General features: G+C 33.4%; 4 protein-coding genes across 4 annotated transcripts; all 4 read right to left on the bottom strand.

The window, feature by feature from the left end:
* Positions 1-3,705: 3,705 nt before the first annotated feature.
* LOC132275186 (protein ABCI12, chloroplastic) lies at positions 3,706-9,740 on the bottom strand. Its single transcript, XM_059776604.1, has 7 exons — positions 9,360-9,740; positions 8,420-8,536; positions 7,864-8,100; positions 6,198-6,362; positions 5,961-6,036; positions 5,270-5,334; positions 3,706-4,012 (listed from the first exon to the last, which is right to left on the bottom strand). The coding sequence occupies exons 1-7, from the start codon at positions 9,699-9,701 to the stop codon at positions 3,860-3,862; spliced, it is 1,155 nt and encodes a 384-aa protein (XP_059632587.1). The 5' UTR covers positions 9,702-9,740; the 3' UTR covers positions 3,706-3,859.
* A 1,680-nt stretch (positions 9,741-11,420) lies between these two features.
* On the bottom strand, positions 11,421-12,847 carry LOC132273483 (membrane protein PM19L-like). Its single transcript, XM_059774440.1, has 4 exons — positions 12,645-12,847; positions 12,181-12,397; positions 11,957-12,032; positions 11,421-11,686 (listed from the first exon to the last, which is right to left on the bottom strand). The coding sequence occupies exons 1-4, from the start codon at positions 12,763-12,765 to the stop codon at positions 11,558-11,560; spliced, it is 543 nt and encodes a 180-aa protein (XP_059630423.1). The 5' UTR covers positions 12,766-12,847; the 3' UTR covers positions 11,421-11,557.
* Positions 12,848-14,564: 1,717 nt separating this feature from the next.
* Positions 14,565-16,374, bottom strand: LOC132275185 (membrane protein PM19L-like). The gene is made up of 4 exons (XM_059776603.1): positions 15,532-16,374; positions 15,215-15,434; positions 15,049-15,094; positions 14,565-14,898 (listed from the first exon to the last, which is right to left on the bottom strand). The coding sequence occupies exons 1-4, from the start codon at positions 15,656-15,658 to the stop codon at positions 14,791-14,793; spliced, it is 501 nt and encodes a 166-aa protein (XP_059632586.1). The 5' UTR covers positions 15,659-16,374; the 3' UTR covers positions 14,565-14,790.
* A 92-nt stretch (positions 16,375-16,466) lies between these two features.
* On the bottom strand, positions 16,467-21,717 carry LOC132275184 (glutamine synthetase leaf isozyme, chloroplastic). Its single transcript, XM_059776602.1, has 14 exons — positions 21,398-21,717; positions 19,571-19,838; positions 19,386-19,425; positions 19,173-19,276; positions 19,029-19,077; positions 18,773-18,879; positions 18,479-18,566; positions 18,177-18,305; positions 18,009-18,083; positions 17,815-17,871; positions 17,687-17,724; positions 17,361-17,520; positions 17,196-17,256; positions 16,467-16,888 (listed from the first exon to the last, which is right to left on the bottom strand). The coding sequence occupies exons 2-14, from the start codon at positions 19,819-19,821 to the stop codon at positions 16,749-16,751; spliced, it is 1,299 nt and encodes a 432-aa protein (XP_059632585.1). The 5' UTR covers positions 19,822-19,838; positions 21,398-21,717; the 3' UTR covers positions 16,467-16,748.
* Positions 21,718-23,080: the final 1,363 nt, after the last annotated feature.

The following is a 23,080-nucleotide window of genomic DNA, read 5'->3' as shown; positions in this document are numbered from 1 at the left end:
CCGGACATTATAATTAAGCCCAAGCTCAAGCCCAAGCCCAAGCCCAAATTCAAGCCCAAACTTGACTTATTTGAATTTCAATTGGTTTAAACATTTTTTCCATTTAGGCTTTTCAAACACCTTACTTTAAATCTAATTTCTCATTCACCCGGAAACGGATTTAAGAAAGTAAATATACCATATTCATCTCCTTGCGAAGAGGAACGCGTTGGTCTATAGATCCGCAAAAAAATTTCAGCGAAATCTATTCCAATTTTCATCCAAAGTTTATATTTTTAATGCTCCCGTTTCCAACACAAATTAGATACAGTAGACAACATATGTGTAAGCTATATAAAATACTACTCAATCTCAAGATATTCACCGTTTTGACTGGAGCAAAAAAAAAAAAATCCTGTTGCAAATGGAAGAAATGCCCTTCTATTTCTTCTATCAGCTGCGGTTCATCCGTCAAGCCTGGCCATAAAGAATCAACTTAATCCCAGGGAGAAAAGAATGACAAGTCTATCGTATAATTGGCAAATTAGACTTCATCACAGCTCAATATCAAAATTTTAAAAACTGCAGCGTAAATATAACCAAAGCCATGGATCTTTCAAACGATGCTCAGGCAACTGGGTCTCTAAAAACGATTTAGAAAGTGAAAAATGACAGGAAATTTTATGCACTGACCGTAGTACATACATAATGTAATGATTGTTAGGGTTCTTTCCCAGAACTGCTTCCACAGAATACCATCATCATCCAATGGTACAGGATAAGTTAGGTCAAAAATTTTTATGTTCGGAGATTCCTTATGACAAGTTTCTCAGAATGGTCATAGTCAGCCAAATTCAGTGGAAAACTTCCACCACAGAAAGGCATATAGCTGGATGGATTTAAATCCTCTCTCGTACTGAATCCATCCACCGGTGAATTGCAGAGACAATATTTTGTCACATCATCTAATGAAACAAACACCCAAAACCACTCCCAACAATGCCATATTATATTTATAACACCAACAGGGAAAATGTGATGCAATCCATGCCGTCAACACAATCGAAATTTAAGAATCGACCACTTTGCTGATGAACAAAAAGGTCCATTATATGAGCAACAAATCAATATTTAATAGTACCCACAAATAGAAATACATTACAAAGACTTCACACCAGGCAGTTCTTTTGTTTGCAACGATTTGGGATTTGATTTGTTCTCTGTCCTCTAGGGCAATGTTGAATAAGATCGTAAATTTAGATAAACCCATTTAATTGACCCCTCGGCTCCAGCCTATCAATCTTCTCTAATTAGAGATGCCAATCTCCTTCTGTTTCTTTCTCCTGAAGACCCATCTATTTGATCAAAATGAGATGATGTGGGCGAGATATCAGGGACATTGTCGATGCCAGAGAAGGGATAGACGGTGGAGAAATTTTACATAGCCAGAAATCTGAACCATCCAATCACCTCCATCCCCACGGCCACCATATTCAGAGTGATTAGCATCATATTTTGAATATGTATATGTTTATATATAAGAAATATAAGGCCATTTTTATTTTTCTTATATACATCAAAGAAATATGTATATGTTTATATATAAGAAATATTGGGTGGAAGTTATCTCCATTGCGTTTTGATTTTTCGACTTGTTCATTTTCTTCTTTTCGGGATGGATGGAGATTTCTGGTGCGTCGGGTTATGATCTCTTCGGAGTTTGACGGTGTCCTTAGTTTGATTTCCTTTTGTATTTGGGATATCTGGCAGGTGAGAAATCGGTTGATCTTTGATGGGATTTTATGGCGGCCTGAGCTTGTTGTTCAGAAGGCGATTGCCTATTTTTGGGAGTTTTTAGATGCTCGGTCCCTCTGTTCGTCCTTAGCTCCAGTGCAGGTTAGCACTTGGGTGGATTTGTGGCGTCCTCCTCCTTCTGGTATTGTTAAGTGTAATTTTGATGCTTAGTTTTCTCAGCAGTCCTTGAGGGGAGGCGGGGGAACGGTTTTCCGGAATTCCTGTGGTGCTGTGCTTAAGGCGGTTATTTTTCATCCCTTTTCTGCTTCCTCTTCTTTGCAGGCGGAATTTCTGGTGTGTCAGCATGCTGTTTTTTCTGCTTTGGAGCTTGGTTTTTCTTACTTATGGTTTGAATCGGATGCCAAAGTTGTTGTGGATGGAGTGCTGCATGGGGAGACTTGTCCATCGGAAATTGCTCCTATTTGATCTTCGGCGATTTTCGTCTGCCTCTTTAACTCATGTGCGTCATCAGGGTAATAGGGTGGCTCATGCTTTGGCTTCTCTTTTGCGGCCTAGGCTTGGGACGGATCAGGTGTTGTCGTCTCTTCCTCCTTCTGTTGTGCCTCTTGCAAAGGTAGATTCTGGATGCGCTTTGTTTTAGGGTTGTTATGTGTTGTGTTTTGGTTGTCTTTGACAAGAAAAAACAAATAATAAATAAAAAAAATAAAAATATAAGGTGTTAATAGCTTTAAAACATCCACATTACCTAAGTTACTATCTTATTAGTCCTAAAACAAATGTGTTAAAAGATAATATTGACTATATTCAACTTCATTCTTTAATGCTTTAGTATTCATTATACATATTGGTTGTTATTTTTACTAGATGTGCAATATAGGAGAGTAGTAACATATCCGTACTATGATGGACGGCGGAGCCGCTAATCAGACGGATATCCTAACACCAACCCCTATGCTTTCCAAGTGACTTGTAACAACCACTTACCTATAATGAATGTACTTGACAACTTGTGAACACTTATTTGGATATTTGGATAGACTTCAACATTACAAACAAATTCCCGACGCCTTAGCCTCATTTTAATTAAGAAAGACAACTATAAAATACTGAAATTTCGACTACCAATCAAATCAAACTTCTAAAGAAACAACCTTAAATCTGGATTCCATATTTCTTTCCAACTCCCTCTGTGGTTCGACACTTGGAGTTACCAAGACTATGTTATAACTTGACTACCTGCACTTGGGTACTTTAGCGTGCAACATTTCGGACACGTCAGAGACAACGAGAGGGAGAGAGATGAATGGCCTGATGGGACCCAAAAACTTTGCGGGTTAACAGCATCCCGTTAATGTTAGAAATATATTAGGTTATTAACCATACGAAACAACAGCATTTGGGATGGTTTTGGGTTTTTTCCTTATCAGATGACGTAGCAAAATCTTGGCTGCTGAGTTCGCCAGTGAAAAGAAGCGGATGGATTCCATACGATAGAGGAGCCGAATCCATAGATAGATACTAATGAAATGGTAGCGAGTAACCAGGTTATATTAAATGCATGAATGCCAAAGAAACCTGGGGTGTAAAGCTAGTTTTCTAGGATCCTTCAAATCATAAGAAATATGGACCTCATATGTCGTCTTTGTTCAGCACAAAAATAGTTGATCAAAATTTAGTGAGATATCATATTTCCACAAAGTTACACCATAATATCTACATCAACTATCAAGAATTAATGCATGAATTTAAGATAGTATCATCTTTTGGGTGTGCTTGCATTCATGTGTATGCATGCATGTGTGCACATAGGTGTGTGAGAAATAGAGCAAGCAGATGTGAGAATTGAATGTACTTTCCCCCAAATAAGATGAAGCGTTCAGATAAACATGTATGGATATTCACAAATACTTTATTTGCACAGGAGATACATTGATATTCTTTTAAAAAGATGGCGCAATGAGGGGGGGAATGGGTACTCAATAAAAATATTAAGGTTGAATGTTATAGATTCAACAAGCCACATCAAATCAAGGGAGAAGTAAAGCTCAGTAAAGAGGAAACTAATACTCTTACTGGATTATGATACAAGATGAAAGAATTCCTGAACCAAGAATCAGTATGAGCATCAGACAAAAAAGTTCTCGGACAAAGCAGCAGCACCTATTAGACCACCAAGGCACAACAAGGAAAAAATATCTGCAATCCCAATACATGAGTCTGATGGGAAGTAAATCTTGTGAGTGTTGCAGTCACCTCGAAAACCTCTAACAATCATTGCCTGTAAAGCCACAGAACTGATCAGATTTAAAAGTTAAAACTTAATATGGGAATAACTATTCAAACTAATATCAATCTTTTAGTTAGTTAGTTTTTTTTTTTTTTTTTAATTCCTTGGCATCTTTAATTAGTTTACTATAAGCTAAAGTTTGTCTCTCTTGTAATTGAGTCCTTCAGAATCCCAGACTAAGACCAAGGACTTTATGCATGGAGATTGGTACTTCCAAATATAAAAATCAGCATTGAAATCACATGAGCTAGGTCAATACATAGTTCGAGAGTCTATCATCACCAGACCAAAACGACTCAACTGAGTCATATAGCTATTTGTGGCCTTAGCAACAATAAAGAGTTACAATACAGGGCAGACAAGCTAATTCAAATCATCAAGGATATCACATAAGCTATAGTTAGATGGTCTGATGGTCTATCGTCCCGAGACCAAGACAACACGGTCGTTTCAGGTCTTGGTAGCCTCAGTGATAATAAAAAGTCACAGAACAGGGTGGACACGGTCATCATTGACTCCTTGACTTGGGCCAGTATCAGCTTATTCAAATAAAATGTAATCATATCAAGAGACGGCTGTAAAAGCATGTTATGATAAGAAATAAATTCCTACAGAGTGAATGAGTCTTTCTTATCCTTTTTGCCACAAATCAAAATCTTTGCCCACAGCTCTCACCTTCCCTTACTCGACCAAAACTCTAGTACCACCACCTCATATTCTTGCTCATTGTCTCTGATGATCAAAAACTTCATTACCGAAAGCCACAATACCATATATCTTTTTTACGGATAAGAAATGAAAAGAATATTATTAACAAGAAGGAAATAGAAATAAGGAGGATGATTTCTCCTACAAGAATGAGGAAAAATAAACATATAGTGCTCTTTTATTAGCGGGCATTTCTTTGATTGCACTCACATTGACCCTCCTCCCACAATTCAAATCTAAGGAAAACCGAAAATATTGTAGCCCTATTAAAGTAAGGCTCTCACATCTCTCTGGTCAAACCCCCTCCCCCTAGGTAGAAAGGAAAGGGTTTTTCTTATTAACCAGGTAAGGGGGTGAGAGTTAAGGCTTTCACATCTCTTTTTGTCAAACCCTCCCCCCAGGTGATGGTCTTTTCTTATTAAAGAAAAAGAATGTTCAAATTTTGAATTACCCATCCACTTGGAAATACAAACTTAAGAAGTTAAGGACACATTGCCTAAATGAAATAGGAATTAACAAGTTCTAGAAAATATATCAAACCTGAGAAACCTGCTCTGCGTGGCTAAATATATTCTTGAATACCCGACGAATGTATGTAAAGAAAACTGCAAAGTCACAAAAAAATAGAAACTGATATAAATATTTTATAGTCAATATAATATTCAAGCAAGACATACACATTGGAATGAAAGCAACGTACTGAACAATGAAATAAATATTTTAGAGTCAATATTATATTCAAGCAAGACATACGCATTGTATTGAAAGCAATATACTGAATACAATAAAGGCAATCTGAAGAGAAAGTACCAAAACTAGGACAAACTCAATTCTCAGGTGATAAAAAGGGAGTTCTGTTCAGAAGTACAGGACACAGAACCAAGAGCTTCGGCACATGTTTTGGTTAAATTTCAGTGCATATCTCCACGATCAAGACAAGTAAGTCTACCTAACTAGTTTCATCACAGCCAAAACAAATACTTGCTGCGATTCTAATCTTGAGAGATGACTTGCACCACTAAATCAGAATGACAATTAACCCATTCAAATTCTCTATGCAAAACAATCATTTAGGGACCAACATGTGAGCCATGTAACTGGCGGAGGTTCTGGATAATAGAATATTGCAACCTAACAGAAACAGTACTCTCTTTATCACCTATGCTGTATAGCTGATAAAGATACATAAATATATAGAAAGATATATTTTATATGCTAAATTATATAGTACCATCGATTGTCTCCATAATGGTCAACTGTCGCCAATTTATCCTACGAGATATAATCCCCAGTGCAACATTACGGACCTGCCATGTAATGCAGAAATTCCAAGATTTAAGTATTGATAAGTGTTTTTAAAATTAAATATCATTGATAGATAATCTTCTGTATAAAACTTCATTGAAAAATATATTGACAATCCATTGACATACATGAAAAAAATTCAAAAAACTATATCATATCTTACCTCATCAAACACCAGATTGATGAACCTCAGTGAAAGTAGGAGAGTAAGGATAACTTCACCCACTGGAACACCAAATTTTTTCAAGGGGAGCACAAACCATTGCAAAGCATGTGCAAGTTGCTCTGGGGTTGTGGTGGTCATGCAAAGGCTTGCGCTTTGGAAGATCTTTCAGAAAAATAGAGACCTACTTCTCATAAATATAATACAATCCAAGCAACCAGACAAAATTCATGAAAGCTTAATAACAACTGCTTCCATCTTAAATGATGATAAATAAGAAAAAAAGTTGCAACAATCATGATGTTCTTAAGAAGAGTTAGAACACCTGAAAAGAATAAATTCCTTATATTTTCTTTTCCACCTAACATATCAACTTTATATTCTCTACTTACTGGAAAAAAAAAAAAAAAAAAAACTTAATATTTTTGCTAACCAGAGAAAAAAATAAATAAATAAAAATTATATTGTCTATGATTGTCACGATTCAGATTATTCAGAGATTTCAGGAAACAATGACGTTCATTTTTTATATATGTTATTTGGTAACAAGAAAAAAATTGATAAATAAACTTAATTTGTATATGATTATCATGAGTTAAATTATCTTCAGATTTCAAGAAACAATAATGTTCAATTTTGTCTCTACTTTATCTTAGTGTTTTACATGAACATTTAAGTTCTTTGTGGTTATCAGTTATCACCTTACCTCTTTCAAATTATCTTTAGATTTCAAGATGCAATAATGTTCGATTTTGTCTCTACTTTATCTTAGTGTTTTACATGAAATTTAAGTTCTTTGTGGTTATCAGTTATCACCTTACCTATTTCAAATTCATGTGCCCGTCCATGGAATTTAAAACCTTTTCCAGAACCCCGATAAACTTAAATCTCATCCTCTCTCTCTGTCTATAATTTTTGTTAACAACATTTTTTGCACAAAGGTGGTTAAGTATAAAAAAGAATTATCATATACTTAAAATTTGTTCAGCATTCAGCCATTTTAAGTGATTTTATTTGGATATTTGTCCAAAAATTTTAAAACTTGACAGCTATAACAATTTCCCCCTGAGACCAGATTGATCAGGGAGAAATAACATTGAAATAATAATTCAATACAAGTTTTTGGAAGTTCAAAGAATTTTTTTAATCGAATGGAACTAATATATTTAGAATTTCAAATATCTGTTAAAAATAAAAATCACAAGATTGCATTCATTTATTCGGTGCATAGTTATGTTATGAGAGATTGAAATTTATGCCAAGACAACCGGTGCCTACTACATGTATAGCATTGATACTTGATACAATAAAAAGCCAAACTATTTACAGTGCTGCTTTTCCTAACTTCATAGTTTCGTTATAAATTGACAGTTACCCATGTGTAGAACTATTGATTTATAATACAAATTTGAATCAAAGGTGTCTTTGCATGTGGACAATAATGCCAAATCATCAATAAGAAGGGATATAAGAGAAGGAATTTTTTTTCACAATCCCAATATTTCTTTTGCTGCCTCTTCTTCTTCTTCTTCTTCTTTTTATTTTTATTTTTTTCAACTTTGTAACAAAGACTCCGTTCTATAAAAGGGCATGTTCTTTCCAATGATTCATGGATATGATGGATAATTTGACTTCTATATGTGTAAATCACAGAAATCTAACTTACTGTGAAAGTTAAACATGCAGATGTGCTTGCTACAGACAAGCCCTTCCTTGTAAGCTGTAGAGGTCCAAACTTCATAATTACATATGAATAACCTCCCAAAGATGCCGGAAGATTTGTCAAACCTATAACTGAAGGTGGTGGAGTTCTTTGCTGGACAAGGGGAGGTACACCATCTGTACCCAGCCCCAACATTATAAATAAAATCCCCGAGAGCAGTGATACTCTTCCCAATTGATCCTACAAGAATATTGGAGAAATTTAAAAAGGGATTCCCATGCATTAGAAAATTGGTGATCTTTAAATGAGAAACATCATGCATTATTCAGAATAGCAGAAAATAAAACAAAACATAATACCGCTCTATTACAACATCTTCTAGCAACATAAACAACTCAAAGAAAATAAAGCTAATTAACGGACAACTCCATGTCACAAAATAATGTCCTCAAAAACAAAATCAAATAAATCTACTAAAAGATGTTCTCGATCCCAAGGAAAAAAGAAATCCTTCTGTAATTGACTCTACAAGCTCAAAAAGTTGAAAAGTTATACTTACCATCCACACATGTTTTGGGAGAACCCATACGGATAATAGAGACATATATATGACTAATCCAAAGCGCATTATAATATGTGACCTTGCTGGTAAAATAACAAGAGCCAGGAGCCATGCCTGCATAATCAACACCACTAGTTTTTAGGAAAATAATTTCTAAGATAATGAACAAAACAATAGTTCAAGGAGGAAAATAAATCACAAACACACACACAACCTAGTAGTTTTTTCTTAGGAAAATGAGAAACCTCTTCCACAATTAGGCCCTCAAGAAATTTTGTGCAAAATCAACAAGAACAAGATAGCCAATCTCAATAATTCAAATGTCTCTTCTGCTTAAACAGCTAATCTCTCCTGTATGGTGTTGGGGACATTATGAGAAAATGCCTCATTATAGAAAGCCTTACCTTTTTAACAACTTATTGCACTATTTAATACGGAGTAATAAAAGAATTGTATCACTAAACTCTAGATGACAACACCTTTTTTTTAATAATAATATTGGGACCTGAAATCCATCCTAACATACAAGTTATAGCTCAAAGATTCGGCCTTTACAATTAGGACACTGCAAGAAATAAATACAACAGATATACGCCTTTATCATCTTGATTTCTTAATTGGGAGCTTGAACTTGATCAGTTCATCAAATAAAAAAAACAGATATAGGCTTACAAGGATGCATGAATTGTGTAGAGCATTACAGGCGTAAAGAACAGAACAACATTAAACATCCCATAAAATTTTATTTTCTAGGACTTTGCTTGTTTTTTCTCATCAAACAAACAGAGCCAAGTTGAGAACTCATTAACTAAACCACAAACTAAAAGCCACCCAAAAAAGAGAGAGTGAAAATATTCAAAATCCCGCAATTACAAATTTAACTAATTCATCAAGTCTCAACTATAAAACAATCAAAATGCAAACAAATTGAAATTACCAATTTGATTCTGGGGTCCACAGAATGCAAGAACGTGGTTGGGGAAGAGATATACTGGCAAATGGGACTGGAGGTCGCACCGGATATCAATCTCAGAACTTTATCAGCTGCAATAATATTTCTGGGTAACCATTTGTCCCAGTTTCCAGTACCACCATCACTGTCCGCTACACATCTGATCTGGGGTCTTAGGGTTTGGCTCAGAGAGAGGGTTGGACTAGGGTTTGAGTGGTTTGGGGTGAATTGTTTGAACAATGAGGGTGTAAGGGTTTTGAAACTGTGGTGAGAAGAGAGAGCAGGGAAAGTGACCGTTGGGTGGGTTTGTAGAAGAATGCAATACATGGGTGCCAAATTGTGGGAACAGTTTGATTTCTAGCTAGACACACAGGATAAATTGGAAGGTTATATATATATATATTATTTCTTTTTGTTCAAAAATGCGAAAAAAACATAAAAAAACATTTATTATGTTCTAAATGCTAATTTTGACTTGTATTATTATTATTATTATTTTATCATCTCACATATTATTTATGATATGAATTTTAATTTATTTAATACTTGAATATATTATTACGTTGCATTTTTAATAGGAACAACGATGTTGAATTTATAAGTAAGTCATTGTTTGTGTTAAATGGTATAAAAAATTCAATAGAAAACCACCAAAATTCTTTAAAAATTTATGTTTATTGATTTGTTTATAAAAGTAAACATTTCAGTAATTTATTTGACTTATGTGTGGGGAGGGGATTCAACAAATCATCAAAAACCAAACCGCTATAACTGATATAACCTCTTTGCAAAGTGAAAAATACAATTACAAATTATTAATACAACAACAGAGTCCATCATTACAAAATATATATATATATACACACACACACAATTACAGTAAGAGCAACGGAATAATAAACAAATTGGAGATAACAAGCAATTTGTTGATATTTAATTTCAAAATCAAATCTAAAAATTTTAATTTTTCATAGAAAGAAAATAAAAATAATAATAAAAAACTTTATTACTTTTAGGGACGCACGTCCTGTCATATTTAAACAAAGCTGAAAGAATCATTAATGAGAGCTGGACGGGACGGAGTTGGAGGAAAAACCCAAACCAAACAGGTTAGATTATGTGCATGTGTTTCCTTATATCTCTAAGTATCTAACACAGACATCACCCACCCATCTATATATAGTTGTATGTGTTTTTATGTCACACATACATCATCCAATCTCTCTGGTTTTCCACCATATGCCACTTAGGTTGGATGTTCGATCCGGTTCTAATTTCAGTTGTTCCAATTTATATATAAGATTCTGGTTCCAATTTCTAATGTTTCTATACTTCATTTATGTTTTATTGCTTTTGGTTTTTCATTTTTGATCAATGATTCAAGCTGTTAGCTCTCTCCCTGTAGAGAGAGAAAGTAGCCAATCTTGTGAGATCAATATATTCGTGGGGTTGATTTTTTTTTGGTTAAAGTATGATGACATTGACATTTCTTATTATTATTATTTTCTTATTTTTTTTCTATCTGGGAAAAAATAAAAATAAATTTGAGTTGTCACAGAATATGATTTATTTATTTATTTATTTTTTTATCCATCTTTTCATAAGTGCGGAACTTAAAGGCTTCATTTGTTTGAGTGTAAAATGTTTTGAAATAATTTCTTTTTTTAATGTATAGTGTATTTTTTTTTCCCTGTATTTAGCACTTTGAAAATTTTCTTGAAAATGAACAATATTTTACCTCAAAATAAACAAAGTATTATTAGTTAAGCGATAATATAAAACCCGTAAATTGCATTCAAGTTGTATTAAAAACTCGTCGGTTACATTTATAGATATGGTTTAATAGCTCTCAACTTTTGGTTGTCGGGAGCTATCATGTTATATAAAGGTTTTTAATAATTCATTTTTGACAACTGCTATAAAAATCGTGACTAAGTCTCTCGTAAGTTTTTCAAAATAATAAAAATATTTTTTTAAATGTGTATAGCTATTATCAATTTGTATTGTTACTATTAGTTGTTATATTAAGTTGGTTGTATAATTGAGTAAAAGTAGAGGTCAAATGTATTATTTTATTCTAAGAAGGTTAAATTGAGTCCTTGCCAAAAACAAAAAAAAAAAAACAAAAAGCAAAGTCCAATCATCTTACACCACTTACAAGTTACATAGACCCATTAAAATCACTAAACTACGCCTATTGATGACCCAAGCGCCGTGAGCGTCTCGTGCATATCTCCAGCCACGGCCTGGATAGCAACCACGTAAAATAGTTGTGTCCAGCTTAGAATTATGATACAAGCCTCCAGGGCATGCTGCATATCAATAGAATCAACACCACCGTCACATATACCATTAGTATTTCTATATATATATATATATATACATACACATATATAAGCCAATTTATGTGAGGTGGGGATGGAAGTGTGGGGCCATGACCACTTTCTTACACCAAAATAGTAATGATATCAGGCCTATACTTGAAACTAATTTTTGTTCCTAAATTATACTACGTAGCATTTGACTTTTAGAACTCTAAATCATTTCATTTTTCTTTCAAAATTATACAAATTTGCGCTCACCAAGTTTGAATGTGTCAAATTGGGAAAAGAATAGTCTGAATCTGTCCAGCCCATATTAATCTCTTTGCAAGCCAATCTGCAGGAAAATCATTAGTAGAAAAGGTATATGATGAGTTAATCACTGTGACGTACACCCCAATTTTTTTTTATTTTTGAATTAATAATTGAACGAAAACAAAAAACAAAAAAAAATGAAAAAGAGGATAGCTTAATTAATTAATCACCCCATGGCAAGTAATGTAAGAAACCAAGTGGTGAGAGAAGAGGCAGCAGTTGTAAGTAGGTTGGGATAATCCCACTCTCTAAGGTTACTGATTCCGGTAATTGAGGTTGTGAAGCCCACAATGCCAGCGACAAGTGAGAAAATGACGAGAAAACCAGTCGCCATATTACCAAATGGAAAATACATTGGAAATATGCGAGCTGGGGTTGACAAGTATGCTGCACAAACAAATATGATCACATAAAACAGGTTATTATTGTGATATAAATTTGTCATCTTTCATGTTTTTTTCGAGCTTTCAATTGTAACGGTTGATTCACATTGGAGTCAAGGATCAATATAAGTTCTCAATAAAGAGGTTGGTATTTCAGTTCTACCAAGAAATATATATATACATATATATGTACAGTGAACGTGTTTGCTTGAACATTTGAAAAAATTAAAATTTAAAAACATCAGAATAACCTATTTCATCATGTGTTTGAATCCCATAATTTACTGCCCACGTCGCAAGTATGATGACAATAAAATACAGTATGAGATTGAGAATTAAGAGGAATATCGGTACTCTTTTCGCATCAGCCATGGCCTTTGAAGCTTTAGAATCAGGGGAGAGAGCGACAAAATTTGGTCACCTGGCCTTCTTGTGCTCAAAAGATATCTATATGTGTGTGTGTATCTATATATATATATATATAAAAGCTAAGAAGGGTTCTTTCCTTTTTATCAAAGAAACCTTACTTTGTCAGATTCTTTTTCACTAATCGTGCTTTTCCTACTGGAGTGTCTTCAATTCAAGGAAACGGTTATAATTCCTTTCTCTTACGGTTGGGTTTGCCTCACTGTGTAAATTACCCCTTTAGCCTTCCACTCTTCTAAGTTTCAAACTTATTAAATTTTTTTTTTTTTTTTTGCATATTAATTTCTGCACATCAAATCAGCTTTATATTAGGTAGCCCGAGTACCATGAATATATTACTCCGGGTTAGCCAATGATAGAATTATTATTTTTTATTATTAAAATAAATTGTGAGTCCTCTTCGTAAAAAAAAAAAATACTAAAAAAATATATATATATCCCGAACATCGTAACTTTAGTCGTAATAAAATTTTTCTATATGTTGGAGTGAGAACAAATTCATTATTCATTTCTAGCCCTCTTTTTATGTGGAGAAAATTCAAAACAAAATAACCATCATAATCTTTCAAAAAAATTTTTTTGTTTTTTTCTTAGAAGTTCTCTTTTTGCAATTCAAGGAAACGGTTATAATTCATTTCTCTTAATTTCTCTATGTGATTCAAACAAAAGCATTTTCTGGAGAAATTGCAAATTGAGATTTGAAATTCAAAATAAAATTCTCTTCACCTCATGTGAGAAATTTAACAATATGAAATTGCTGTGTTTATACTTTAGAACTATTAAATACAGGTCAATATTAACTTATAAGAGTAGTGATTTATGACCGAATTTGACAATTATCGAATTTAATTTACGTGGAATGATAGTGGGTCCCATTATAATGATGTCATTACTGAATTTTGTTTTTAAATTATTATTCTAATAAATATTTTTATTTATTTATTTTTAATGCTGTGGATCTGTACTAGTACTTGTTTAGTTGTTCAAAAACAGGGGAAACTGGCTATGGGTGAAGTCCAGAAATAATGCAATTCCAAACATCCAAATCTCCAACTTACACGGCCTTTTAAGTGTCAAATTTATGAGCACGCCCCAATCTTGAAGATTCCTATCACATGAAAAAACAAATATCTAGAGTTTAATGTCACGACTTAGACTTGACGTCTGGCGTAACTTTTGATTACGGAATGTAACATTAAACATGGAGAATCACTCACTTGGGGACCTTTATTTTATTATTTTTCCGACCAAGGTAGTGTCATATGCCTTATTATGTAGTGGACATGGGAAAAAATAGTACAATTCCTCATTTATTCAAGCTTCATAATTTGTTGGGATTAAAAAATAAACAATAAAATGCTGAATAGCGTTTTCATTTCCTGAGGGTGCAACACACAATGAGCACTTCATTTTTTTTTTTTTTTTTTTTTTAAACAAAAAGATTTTGTTATACTCTTACATTACCGTGAGATATATATATATATATATATATTATACAAATTGTTGAGGAATGTGCACAATTAATTCTCAAGGTTACAATGTTAAAAAATAATAATATAAATAATGAAACCTCTCAAGGTTAGAAAATTAACTCACCACTCGAGAGGTTAGGCAAGACATCTGACCTAGAAAATCCTCTCAAAGATATGTTGTTTGGTCTAATTTGTAAAAGTTGGGACCTATTAAACCTTATAAAATTCAATTCACAGGTTTTAAATACAACAAATAAAAAACAATAATTCATATAGAAGTTTTTGAATAGGCTGTCATCTCATTAATAAATTGCTCAGACATTGCTTGAAATATTTAAAATCACTCATAAAAATAAGGATATCAGAGCTTCCACACTCCCTTTTAATGAGGGCAAATGTACATCAAACATATGCAATTCTCTTAAAGAAAAGAAATTTGAGAAATGTATGATAATAATTCTGGGCGATACATTTTGCTGTAACGATGCTTAGCTCTTCCTCAATGGTACCTCTGTCGCGCGATGACATCTTCAACCCCAGCATGAATAGCACCCATGCAAAATAGTTGTGTCCCGCTTAGAAGAATGACGATGGTCTCAAGGGTTCTCTGCATATCATTACAATCAGCAACATTGTTATATACACACACACACATATATATACATACATATATATATCATATACAATATTAATCTCTTTGCAAATCAAATTCAAATTCATTTTTTGTTTCATATGAAGAAAGCAAATTTGCACTCGCCAAGTTTGAATCTGTCCAGCCTATATGAATCTCTTTGCAAGCCAATCTGCACCGAAAACATTAGATGAGTTTAATCACTATGACACCTCTCTTTTTTTGTTTTTTTGTTTTTGTTTTTTTTTTAATTAATAACTGAAAGAAAACAAATAAAAGTAAAATTAATCACCCCATGGCAAGTAATGTAAGTGACCAAGTCAAGAGAGAAGAGGCAGCAGCTGCATATAAGTTTGGAGCATTCCATTGAATGACATTATGGATTCCGGTAAGTGAGGTTGTGAAGCCCACAATGCCAGCGATGAACGAGAAAATGACGAAAAAACCAGTGGCCATATTACCAAATGGAAAATATATTGGAAAAATGCGAGCTGGGATTGACAACACAGAAGCTGCACAAAACAAGTTGTTATTGAGAAAAAAAAAAAAGAAAAAATTGTGATCTTTGATGCTGCATCGAGCTTTCAATTATAACGGTTGATTAATTACCTGATTCTTGAGATCTTTCAATCCCATGATTTACAGCCCACGCAGCCATTATGATGACAATGCCATACAGTATGAGATTGAGAATTAAGAGGAGGAATGCTGCTGATTTTCCTGCTCCAGAAGCCATGGCCTGCCTTTGAAGGTTTAGAATCAGGAAGAGAGAGAGAGACAAGCTTTGGTCACCCTTATTGTGCTCAAGAGAGAAATATATATAAGCTATGAATGGTTCTAACCTTTAATCAAAGAAAACTTGTACTGTCAAATTCTTTATTTAGTGGTTTTGCTCTTCCTTTTCATTTATAAAGGAGTTCCTTCAATTCAAAGAAATGGCTGCAATTCCTTTCTCTTCTTGTTGGGTTTGCCCCAAAGATGGGCAAAGCATCACTTTGCCTACCATTCTTCCAAGTTGCAAAGTTCTTAATTCATCCAACCAAAAAGGGCTGTTTTTATTTCGCATATTAGTTTCTGCCCATCATATCTGCTTTACTTTCCGGGGAAAAAATAAAGTTCTGAACATCATGACTTTAGGAAAAATAAAAAATTTCCTCCAGTTGGTGCTGTTTGCAGTTATAATTGTAATCTAACATGTTTACCCACAAAACACACGCACCAATCTAACATGTTAAGAGATTTAATCTATTGAATTTTCCCGGACAGTTAAAGTCAGCTGGATGGATGAAAAATTTACGTAGTAAACTAGCCATGCTTGCTCCCCTAGAAGATTAGCTGATGGTGCTCTTTCCATACGAAAAGAAAGAATTCGAATTCAAAATGAATTCTCTTCACCTCCTGTAAGAAACTTGACAGCGAGGAAAAGCTGTGTTTTATGCTGTAGAATCTTCAAATAGAACCAATATTTTGGTATTTGTAATGCATTTTTTCTTTAATGCTGTGGATTTGTACTGCTGGTTTAGATGTTTAAAAAACAGGGGAAATTGGCTAAAGAGTGAAGTCCATTAATGATGCAATTGCAAACATCCAAGTTACACAGCCTTAAAACTGTCAAATTCATGAATACACCCTGATCCTAAAGATTCCTAGCACATTAAAAAACAACTATCTAGAGCTTAAGCATGAAGAATGACTCACTCTGGGACCTTTATTACAAGTAATATTCTGTAGAGGATCTAGAGAAAAGTTAGTGCAGTTCCTCACTCGTAGACTCAGTGATCCCAACTCATCTTCTGTTGGTCCCTTCAATTTACCCCCGACTGATTTCAGACATTCAATGCCAGTTTCTGAGCAGCAAGAGCTTCAGCCTCAAGCGTGGGCTCCCACAGTAGAGTAGTTTCGGCTAATAATGAGGTCACAATATATGGGTCCATGTTTGAAGCTGGGCGGCGATCTTCCAAGTAACCTAAAAGAAACCGAAACGATGATGTTTATTGCAATGAGTAATAGATGATTGAATCAAGGTAGATGAACTCTTGGTCTATTGTTTCTAAAGAAATACAATCTAGGATTATGTCAGTACTGTTGAGAGCAGGACATTTAGAAAAATAGAATGCACTTTCTGTTTATTTTAGAGAAAGATGCATTTGAGTCAAAATCTTATAATTTAAATATATAAAATGGTAGAAATTTATTAAGAAACTATCTACTTTTTATTTATTTCATACAGAAATAGTTAAAATGTAGCATTTTTAGTATTATTAACAGCATACCTTTCCCTTGCTGCTCGGTTTCACGCCCCACTCTGATTGAGCAACCACGATTAGCAACTCCCTGAAAGTTGAGATCAAGTGATTTAATTATCAAAATTCAGGAAAAACAATAATTTTCCCATAATTATTTAAAATAATAAGAGCCAAATGTTATTTGGAGTATACCCAAGAAAATGTATTGATATCGGCTGTTTCATGCTTTCCTGTCAACCTTCTCTCATTTCCTTCTCCATAAGCACTGATGTGGTCTTTGTGGCGAAGTGACAGATTCAGAATTGCCTTCTTTATTACTTCAAAACCTCCTTCCTCTCTCATAGTCTTTGTACTGTTAATCCAAACATTATTCAATTAAATATTGAATGTTGATCTTTAATGATATATTTTTGTGTTTTGGCATGCTTTCTCAGCACAGAATATACATGGGATGCAGTTTCTAGCCTGTTTTCCCAGTAATGAATCATCGGTGGATATAAAGAAAATTGTAGAAATACCTGTAATTGGTGTGGCATCCTGCACCATTCCAGTCACCCTGTTGACTCCAACAAGAATATCAGTTATCTCTATAATTATTCATTTGAAGGAAGAAAACCTGAGTATAAATGGGATTGATATAGTTTACCTCCTCTATTGGTTTCGGGTCAAGTGAAAGAACAACACCAGCTTGTTCAGTAATTCTCTGTAAACATAAAAAAATAAACTAACTACGTTAGTTATGGGACTATGGCATAGTAAATTTCATATTGCAGGTTACTAAAAGGTTCTCCTTTGAAATGAATGTATTTATAAACTCTTAAATAGACAAAGATAAATTACCTCAAGGAGGTATCTAGCACACCAGATATGATCTGCAGCTTCAATTCCCACGCTAGGACCCACTTGAAATTCCCACTGCAAAAGAAAAAATCCTTGGATTAACAGTGACAAACTACACAACACTGTGCTCATGCATTAGACAAGAAAAGGGAAGGAAGAGAAGAAAACCTGGCCTGGCATAACCTCCCCATTGGTCCCACTAATATTAATACCGGCATATAAGCAAGCCTTGTAATGAGCATCGGAAATGTCACGACCGAATGACTTATCCGCCCCAGCACCACAGTAGTAAGGACCCTAAAATTTTCAAGAAAAAAAATGAATAGGAAAGTCAATACATAAACTTTATATCATATAATCTTGTCAGATCATTAATGCTCTATACTAAATTAACTTATAACTATGAGTTCTAACTAAATATGTGATTACAGAGTAGCAGGATTATCTATTCTTGGAATAGATTGGGTTACCTGAGGACCAGGATAGCCTCCAACAGGCCAGCCCAGAGGCCATTTCACGTTTGTTTGGAGTAAGGTGTACTCTTGCTCTAATCCAAACCTAGTTCAGATTGATTACAAATATATTAGCAACATCCATCTAAAAGATCAATGAAAGAATCGTGAAAGCAATTTGTTTGACCTACTAGTTCACTGACAATCTTCAGTATTATCAAGTACCATTTCTCATGTAGAAAACTAGTAATCAAAGAATTTTTAAGGGGAATAAAATCCTCTGGAAAGAGATAACAACAAAAAGGAACTTACCATGGTACTTCAGTTGCAACCTTTGGGTTACTGAAAATCTCGGCAGCCCTATGGCGTTTGTTTGTGGGGATGGGCTCACCGGCTGGCGTATAGGTATCACATATCACCTTTTCAGATCACAGATAAAAATAAAGAATTGTAAGTTAGATATAGTTCATATTTTTATCAGAATACAAACATGTAAAAGAATAATTAAATAAAATTATTTTACAATATCTTTATATATCACCAGTTGCTCGCATTATATTACACTTACCAAGATATTGTTACCACCACGAAAAGGGTCCTTAAAAATTGCTTGAGGGCTTAAGAAGAAAGAAAATCAATCAAGATTAACATTTGAAAGAACAAAGTAAATTAAAACAAATAAAAACAAACAGTCACTTATATAAGATCTTACTATAGGATAACTTCACTATCTTCTCCTGGTGCTTGTCCAGTACTAGACCCATCGTAGTTCCACTTTGGAAGCTCGGATGGGTGTTTAACTGGCTTTGAGATCGTCTGGAAGAATGCAATAAGTATATGAATATTTGAAATAATAAAGTAACACACACACAACTCATATTTTAACCAACTCAATTAAGACATAACATCGTAAAAGTCATATTACCTTTGATTTACTACGCAAATCAATACCGGATCCTCCAATCCTGTTTCAGAAGGAGAGATAATAGATTTAAAATGTAGAGTTGTGGTGACATAGACATAGTAGGAAATAACTTTGAAAACAGTCATCTCAGAATCATCCATGAAAAATGACTCATTAACTACAAGGATCATTTGTAGAAGATGTACCAAATATACTCGGCAATGATCTTATCAGTGTATGGAGTAACGTCCATATTCAGCAGATCCTCCATTCTGTTAATGGTGCCATTTTCAGACTGAGCAAACACTCGAAATTTGGCAGAACTTTTAGCTATTCCTTTCTTGTTCTGTCTCAACAATAGGGAACTCCACATCTTTGATGTCATTGGACTTGCATTTGTTGAGTTCTTTGTAATTCTGATCTGCCACTGTGGGGAGGGTGCCAAAATTTGTGCCATTTTCACCTATACCCCCACTGAAAAATAAAACGGCATGAATAAGGGTATAAGATTGAAGTGAGAAGTTTGTTTTTCTTTGGGTTCTCCAATCATCATTGAAGCCAAATGATCATGTAAGATTGTTCTTCCCATAATCTCCATAATAGTATATTTAAATCTAGTCTAATATTCAAGTTCAAAGAAGAAAAAAGAAAAAATATTGTCTATGAAATGTGACATGCCAATGCAAGGTCTCTCTTGCCTACCCTGTGAAATTGGTATATCAAATGAAACTCAAATTTCAAAACAGAGATAGGAGGAAAGGACCACCTAAGTGATCAAATTTGTGGTTTACTAGAGAGAAAATATTGTCTCAGCGAGAGACGTCAACAAATAAACAAAAGGGTTGAATAAAAATCCATTAACCGAGGTAACCTATCAATACCAAGCCAAAAGAAATCTTCATATTTTATTCCTACATATCTAGGCTCAATTCTTTTGTTAAGTCATAGGCTTTAGTTGCTTTCACTTAATTCATCCAGGCCATTAGCTCCGGCCAAATTGTTCTTTACTGGGTTCCATTTGACTGGTCCTATGACCTTTTTTTACTCTTTTTTTTTTTTTTTTTTCCTTTTGGGGGTAAATAATCATTGCACTCACCTATTTTGCCCCCACTTGAGACTTGGACCCCGACCTCCCTACCTAGGCCAAGGGTCCTCCTACCACCTGTGCTAATTCAGTGTCCTCTTTTCCACATTAATTTTCAGTACTTTGGGTAATTATTAACTTACTTGCTCTCCTATATATATTTTTTTTTTTCTGGATATTTTATCAACTTACCATTTGCTATCTTGACACGACCTACAATTTGAAATGAAAACCAAACATAATAGTTAATTATTATGTGTTTAACAATTATTTCAGTAATTTATTTTTTCTTTTTCTAAAAGGGTATCATTTAATGAGAATTTAGAAAACTTTCCACAAGTGTTCAGTACAGATGAACAGAGTGAATAATTAACAATATAAAGCTCTACATAGGTGAGTTTGTATCCAACTCATTGTTGTGTTATCAGACCATACCAACAATAAATCAGGTTTCCCAAAAGAGTGCATAAAAGTGTTAAAGTTAACTTAAATGACCAAAAGACCCTCAAAGGCCTGTGTACACACCTTAGAAATAATTTCAATATTTAAAAAGAAAAAAAAAAAAAAAAAAAAAAAAAAAAAGAATAATTACCCAGTGATAGTGGATGGTGGGGTAGTGAATTGAATTTGAAGTTAATCATTTTCTATATATATATTTTTTACAGAATCATTGTTACATAACAACCTAAAGTTTCTACATCTATTAGGACCCAAAATAAATAAATAAAGTTTTTTACATTTATTAAGGTCCTCGAAATAGTTTAAACATGGCAAAATAAGAAGAAAACCAGATTCAGGTGACCAGTTTATCAGCATCTGACACCCCATTGTTTATATTAAACTATATCAAACATTTACACCACCAAATCATATATATGCATTGTAGCCATTCCATTTTGTATCTTCTCATGCAAGTGGTAGAGATAACATTGAGAAGATGACTACTTACCTGAAATTAATGCCGGAAAATAAGAGCAACCGGAAAGTGGGTCAGACTCGGCCTAGATAGAGAGAGAGAGATGGGAAGAGAGAGAACAAATAGCAACACTGGTGCAAGGCTTATAATAAAGGGTTGATGAGGTTGGACATGGAAAGTTTCGTTGGCTTTTCCTCAGTAGATAGGGGTGTGCTTTTGAGTGGAGGAAAATAGTTTTTGATCTCTGTATAAGGTCACCAAGAGAAAGGCCATAATAACAATAAGATAAGGTTTTCCTTTCTCTCTCTACCAATGTCTTCAACACAGAGACAAGGATTTCTATATGATTATTGTGCAGGCTTTACAATGATGATTTCAAAGCTGATTTATAATAATATTTTAAAGGTGAAGAAAAGAGCACGTGTTAGGTGGATTTTTGCTTTGTTGTCCCTCTAATTATGGATACAACAATCTACTCCCTCCAACAGTTTAATTTTAATTTTAATTTTATTATTATTATTTAAAAAAAAAAAAAAAAACTCACACAATTATTTGTCTTAGATAAACTCCAACCCTCAACTTCAAAATTCAACATTGACTTTTTATTTTACTTTTACCCATATACACATTAATTTATTAATTAATTTTTATAATGATAAAACAACTTAAAAAGAACCAAAATTATGAAAAAGAAGAATACATTTTCTCATGAAATATTTATTTGAGAAAAAATTTATTTAACACACATATATGAATTTGTTTGACATCCGAGTTATTCATGTCAACTTCCTATTTAAAAAAAACCTAATTGAACTAGATTTTAGATGCATTGCTATTTATAATATTTTTACTTGACTTAATTTTTTTATTCGTATAATCAGTTTTATCTCGCAGTAGATAACAAATGAAAAGAAAGAAGCATGGAGAAAATTGATGTTATTCTGGATAGATTTGTTTGTAACTTCATAAAATAAAAAATGATAATTACATGAAAAGTAATAACACAAGTGTTCTTACTGAGTCAAAGGGGTTAATCTAAAATATGTAAGCACTAGTGTCAAAATCTTGAAAACAAAAACAATTAAAATTAAAATGAGATCATTTTAAATTTTAAATGATGCTGATGTTTAATCTAACTTAATGAATGCATTGACAGGGTGATTGTGCCGCGATATATGTATGACATTGACAACTGGGCTCCTTTACCAAAAGTTCAACGATTAGTTGTTGAAGACAATGACTACTTGGCAACTTTTGGGACCCCTGAGGTAGATAAGAGGTGGTAAACAGAGGTGCACATGTACAATTCTTTCTTTTAGCCATTGATCTAAAATCTGTCGGTTGACATTTTAAAAAAAAATTTATTACAATTTAATGTTCAGAATTTTTTTTTTTTGAAAAGAAAGTTGAGAACCATGTACCTACTACTCACAAAGTGTGGTATAATTAAATGTATCAATTTTATATTAAATATTTTTTTTTTATTGCATAGCTAATTGTATGATTGGGATCATATGACTACGAATTATTTAATAATTTTTCGAATGATGAGATTTTTATAAATCTGATACAATTATTGTTGAAAAGAAAAATGACTATCAAAAAAGAGAAAAAAAAATTAATAAAACTTTATTGCAATTCACAAGTTTTAAAGTTTTCATTATATTTTTTTAAAATTTTCACCAAATTATTGTCATTAAAAAATATTAAAAAATT

Source organism: Cornus florida, unplaced genomic scaffold (assembly GCF_030987335.1).
Source record: "Cornus florida cultivar Cherokee Brave unplaced genomic scaffold, ASM3098733v1 CherokeeBrave_3.0.0_Hap2_Chr09, whole genome shotgun sequence".
Taxonomy (NCBI): Eukaryota; Viridiplantae; Streptophyta; class Magnoliopsida; order Cornales; family Cornaceae; genus Cornus; species Cornus florida.
This window is presented reverse-complemented; position numbering and strand designations above follow the sequence as displayed.